Below are 5841 nucleotides of genomic sequence, written 5' to 3'. Positions count from 1 at the left end.
AAAATAATTAAAAATAATAATTAATTCTAATTAAAAAAATAAACAAAATTAAACTTAAAGTAAAATAACCTCTTGATCAGAATCATTCCTATTTAAAATATATACATTTAGTCCGGGGAACTCCCAACTGAGCTCTGAGGAGCCTATAAGGAGAGCACTCCGGAGATCCTGGTACTTCTCTCCTAATCGCGTCACTCCTATTAAAAGCTAGAGGAGGATGAGTGAGTTGAAAACAGTACAAAAAAAACAACAGGCCAGTAGTATCGGTAGAGTAGATAAAACGTATTACTCTTTTCCTCTATGAATATTTTGAATTATTTCGGATTAGATTCCATTCACACTATTTGCATAATTGATCGAAAGTTATACATTTCTTGGAAAATTCCAGATGTTCAGTTAAAATATTAGGGAACAATTTTTTTGTCGGATGTCGGACTCAAAGCAGAAAGGAAAAAGGACATACAACATTTTTTTTACTTGATTATATCAATTGATAACAAAATATTCATGCTATAATTCTCAAAATAAACTGATTTTTGTTTTGAAATGAGTATCGAAATGTTGTATTTTACGATTGATTCAATAACATTTCCAAGCAGTGTCAAGGCGTTTATCACTTGTTTATTTTATTTTTTTAGTTCTATGAAAACATCACCTGGAGCCGATAAAGGACAAGTAATCTTTATGAGGATTTGATGCTAATGAAGGTCATAGGCCGGTTTGTCGCAATGATACGCCTTGGAAAGCAGTAGAGTTGCAATGATGGAATCAAATTTTTTTTATTTTATTTTATATTTGATATAAAATGTATAACTTCTATAAAATTCATAAAAGTTGTATCTTCATGAAAATAAATCTATTTATGTTTGGACCACAATAATAAAGATTCTGTAAGATCTTGTGGAAATATTGCAGCAAAAGGAATGATTCAGTTCAGCACATGAAAATGATAATCAATTACTTAAAAAAATTTCCTTTTGAAGTTAATGACTTCTAATTTCTTTATTAAAATTATAATATATTTATTTTATTTATATAAAAATGGCTGTGCTAAGGAGTAGTGAAGGTGCACAAATTGTAACATGATTTCTTAGGAGAAATTATGAGGTTTAAGGTGCAAGAATATGGGACAGTAGTCCCGAAACGTTGTACCATGTAGTGATAATTTTAATAAAGAAATTTAATTAAATTGGAAGTCATTAACCTCAAAAGGAAATTTTTTAAAGAACTGACTCACCAAACTTCCTATAGAGATAATCCAGATAATCAATTACTTATTTAAGGACTTTTGTCTGGAAATAACTAGGTTGAAGGTAATCTTACAACAACTTTGACTATTCTTAAAAAAAAAATAATAATAATAAATAAATGTTTATGCAAATTAACTAGGGATAGGGATAGCTAATTTAAATATTTTAATGTATTATTGAAAATTAAATTGTGTGTATCTAGAAAATTTTATATTAGACCACATTGAACATTGAATAAGTAATTTACTCATTGATCAAGGACTTATATTTACATACATTATATTTTTAATCATGATTTTGTAGTATAAATATATTTAATTTAAAAATAAATGTCAAAGACATCATGATGCTAAAAATTTTATTAGAATTAAAGAAAAGCATCGTTTTTCTTGTTAACGTAAAAAAAAAAAATCAACAGTCAGTACACTTAATTCTTGACATGTCAAAACCTTTAAATTCCACAATCATTTTTGAAAGATGGAATTTTTTTGGCTATTACATACTGATTCTAGCTGCTTACTATATGCATAACATTCTATATTTATGCTGCAAAAAACTAATTTGTAAAAAAAAAAAATCACATTTGTTCCAAAAAATGCTTTTTAATTTTAATTTAAAAAATATTTAAGGAAACTTAAAAAAAAAAAATTAAGTTTGATCATTATTTCATATACTAAAAATTTCTAAACTTACCCTTATCATGTTGTTGTAGAGTGTATCTAACTGTGAATTAACAACTAATAGCAAGCTATATATAGCTAGGCGGAGGGGAATCTTCTAGCCAATGGGAAGACTCCGCCGGGCTCCATCACAAAAGGGTGCCCTCCGTTAGATTGCAAAACAATTTTTAGAGGACGCTACATACATACTAAGGAGAAATTTTGAAGTTCAAGTTCAAATTAAATGTTAAAAATAAATAGTTATATTTCTTTTTTAAATATTAATATGTGGTGCTAAAGCTAAAAATGAACAGTAGAGAGTTTTAACATACGCATAGTGCAATCTTTTATAAATATATTTTGAATTTACATTTGCATTAATTGTAATAATCATAAAAAATAGGAAAGTCATCTCTTAGGCTAAGAAAACTTAGAACGTAGGACTAAATAATAAATTCGTCACTAAATTTAGTCATATACTTTTTTTATAAATATAATTTAATGTATAAGATATTGCATGTTTTTATGATGTAGCAAAATGTCCGTTGATTAAAATTCATTCTTATATTATTTAAGTATTTTGCTGTTCTGGATCTTAGAAGTCGGCTGAAAAAAAAATAATAACATTTTGTATAAAGATTGTTCTGGAAGAAGAGATAACAAACTTGATCGTGATTGTCTTACTAACTACTTCTTTGTTTTTAAGGAAGTGAAAAAAAAAAAAATATTCGACTTTGATTCGATTTATTTTTCATTTTATAGCTTTTAGCAATCAAGGAAGTAATCTGGTTTCATATCAACTAGTCTGTTTTCTGTACTGTATCATTCCATCCACTAGTTTTGCTTACCCGAGCCCAAATTTATTATTCCTGATAGTATATGATATATTTACACTCCTTTTTTTAATACTCTAATATTTGTTATATAGGGGAATTAGTTGATAAAATGAAATGAGGGTTGTAAAATGGAGGGGGAAAAAATGGAATAAATTGAAAAGCTTGTATCTAGTTTGTAGACTGATATTAATTGTAAAAGAATACTGTGGAAAAAAAAATGTTATCTTTCTATTATATTGTATCATATCAAAAAATGTAATTTATATATGTCCGATCACGGATTGATCAGTATGCTGTGTAATGTAGCAACCCGATGTATTTGGGCAGCATGATTGAATAAATTTCATTCTCTAAAATAAAAATATATATAATTCAGTTTATTGAAGATATTTATTAAGTTTAGATTTTACTAGTGTTTATTATGCCTTTATGTCATTTCATTTTCATATTTAAATTTCATACACATATAGTCTGCATGGACATTAACCTAATTCTGATTTTACCAACACATGTAGAAAGCGGACTGTTCAATTTTTAATCTCCACTGCTACCAAAAATTTTGGCCAATCCAGACCGGGTATATGTAATACTGATCCATAATTAATATTGCTACTTCATTATTAGTAATATAAATTCATAATTAATGTTATAATTTCGTAATAAATATAATTATTTTATATGGATGTTATTATTAATTAATTTATATTGTCAGTAGTATTGTAATTAACTATTTTCTTTATATGTTTTTTCCTATTTTAAACATTTCCAACATATATCGTAATAGTATAGTAATTCAGGTGTAAAATCTCATTTTTCTATTACATTTTCTCTCTGTAACAAGAACTACGCTCAAACCAATCACTTTTCCATATTTTTTATTTATCTAGTATACCAAAATTATTTCTTATTTCCATGCTTTATTCAACATATCAATGAATGTGGATCAATACTTACTAATTCAGGTTGTTTTTCCTAAGGTCAAACTCTAAGGAATCAATACAATTGTTGTTCTTAGTCGTACCATTTTACCTAACCCGAATCAATTTAGTTTATTAAAAAAATCATTTGACCAGTTTAAAGATCAGTTTTATTCTTTCAGGGAAATCAGAAATAACATTCGTGAATTAGTTATTTTTAATGGGTACTCTACTTTATTTCCAAGTAACTCTCATGAGGAACTTAATGGTTCAGCAGCAGACTATTCTACTATTACGAAGTGGTATGTACAAGCACCACATGAACCCTACTCCTGTAGGTCCCCGTACATCTACAGCCACAAATAAATTATTTCCTCTATCTATAACAAGGACTCATAGTCTTCATTTAACTATCATAATTTTAAAGGGTCACAAAATAATTAAATACTACTATTGTTCCTTAAACTTAGTTAGAGGTTATATAGATTATAGATACAAAAAAAAAGTCATTTTAATAACTCTCACATTTATTATTCAATGTTTCATTTAAAGACTGCATTACGGAATATACCTTCATTTTTTTACTGTCTTGTAATATCTCAGTGTCACAAAATATATAAATACCTCTTCGTTCTGGGCAACCAGCAGCTCCAGAACCACTTTTCCACCAGTTGTCCAAGGTGAACCGAAACGATCTGGCACCTTCAAGAGGTCGATAATAATAAATAACATTAGATTAGTGAAAATATGTTTATCGTCTAACCGGGATTGCAATTATTTTTTGACACAAAAAGCCGAAATGTGAATAATAAACTTGGAAATATCTACGATAAAAAAGCACTTCAAATAATAACAGAAACGCCTCTATTTATGGTCTTTTTTCCATAGCAATTAAAATAATTTTAATATTTTCTAGATCATTTTTTTTTTTAAATTTTTGATAAAATATTTTTAAACGCTTTGTTGAGGAAACCTTCATATTATATCCCCTCGATTTATTATTATTATTTTTTGTTTAAATTATCTATTGTAAATAGCAAAGGCATGATAAACCAATCCTTTGTACACGGACAAGTAGAAATTGGTATATATAAATTTTACTTCATGGTACACACATTTATTTACACATTTTCAGATTTTTTTTTTTATAAAAAATAAAATAATGTTTCAGATTCTATACCACATATTCTACTTTATTCTTCTTGGTGGCTGTCCTTGTGGTTGCTGAGGTTGAGATGCGATGAAATCTAGAGCCCTCTTGATGGCCTCTGGAATTGGTGGTGGAGTTGGCAGATGATCACCCTGAGCTTGGAAACCTCCTACATCGTCGGCCACATAGGTGAGGGTGATGACTGTACCATCATCTGCGGTATACGAGTAAGATCCCTGCGCCACCACGACCTGTCCGTCCTTAGGGTCTTGAGCGGGCTTCAGTGATCCAGATTCTTGTGCCCTGATACCGTTGGCTGTCTCGTAGCTGTAATTGAAGCATTCAATTAATAATAAAGAAATATAGTATTTTGCACCTGTCAAATACATTACCTGCAGCCTGATAGATGTGGGCTTCAAGATTCAATCCACTAAAATTTCGATTGTTCCAAAAAAATTGTCAAGGGAAATTTGATATTTACACCCTCAGTTAAAGAGGATTGTGAAATAAACTTTTTCAAAAATATTATAAAAGCCTAATGGTCAAAGTGCTCTTCCTTTTTTTTTTTTATTTAATATATATATTTTTTTTTTTCAGAACATGAAATATGACACAATAATAATGACATTTACTACCACGGGTTTTACAGCTTAACGTTCAAAATAACATTTAAAATTAAAGACAGATAATCAAGGAAAATGAATATCAAATAGTAAGGAAAGTATAACTTAGTCTTACCAGCGAAATCAATGTTAATTTGAAATGAACAAATTTGTTTTCATTATTGAATGCAAATATTTATTCATAAAATAGGCACTGGTAATATAGACAGTATTTGGTGGGTTGACTAAATATGAGGGTTAAAGTTGGAGTGGTGTAAGTAACATTTAAAAAAAAAAAATTGAATTGATTTTTTTTTTTTTATAATTGATAGATTTATTTATTGATAGATATTACAATCTGCCACACAGTTGTGGGCAATAGGTAATATTGATAAATGATCTCATACATACTAAAATAAAAAAAAAA

The 5841-nt window shown here is 28.2% G+C and overlaps 2 protein-coding genes across 2 annotated transcripts in view; both read right to left on the bottom strand.

Moving 5' to 3' along the window:
- The window catches only part of LOC106682343 (endocuticle structural glycoprotein SgAbd-4), a 6389-nt gene extending 4426 nt beyond the window's left edge, over positions 1 to 1963 (bottom strand). The window contains exon 1 of the mRNA XM_014423146.2: positions 1944 to 1963. Coding sequence (XP_014278632.1) covers positions 1944 to 1952 — 9 coding nt within the window. The 5' untranslated portion in view covers positions 1953 to 1963. The remainder of the gene's footprint in view (positions 1 to 1943) is intronic.
- A 2790-nt stretch (positions 1964 to 4753) lies between these two features.
- LOC106682342 (endocuticle structural glycoprotein SgAbd-4) overlaps positions 4754 to 5841 on the bottom strand; it is a 5315-nt gene continuing 4227 nt past the window's right edge. The window contains exon 3 of the mRNA XM_014423145.2: positions 4754 to 5139. Within this exon, the coding sequence (XP_014278631.1) occupies positions 4851 to 5139 (289 nt within the window). The 3' untranslated portion in view covers positions 4754 to 4850. The remainder of the gene's footprint in view (positions 5140 to 5841) is intronic.

Source organism: Halyomorpha halys, unplaced genomic scaffold (genome assembly GCF_000696795.3).
Source record: "Halyomorpha halys isolate HHAL.00 unplaced genomic scaffold, Hhal_1.1 Scaffold408.1, whole genome shotgun sequence".
Lineage (NCBI taxonomy): Eukaryota > Metazoa > Arthropoda > Insecta > Hemiptera > Pentatomidae > Halyomorpha > Halyomorpha halys.
This window is presented reverse-complemented; position numbering and strand designations above follow the sequence as displayed.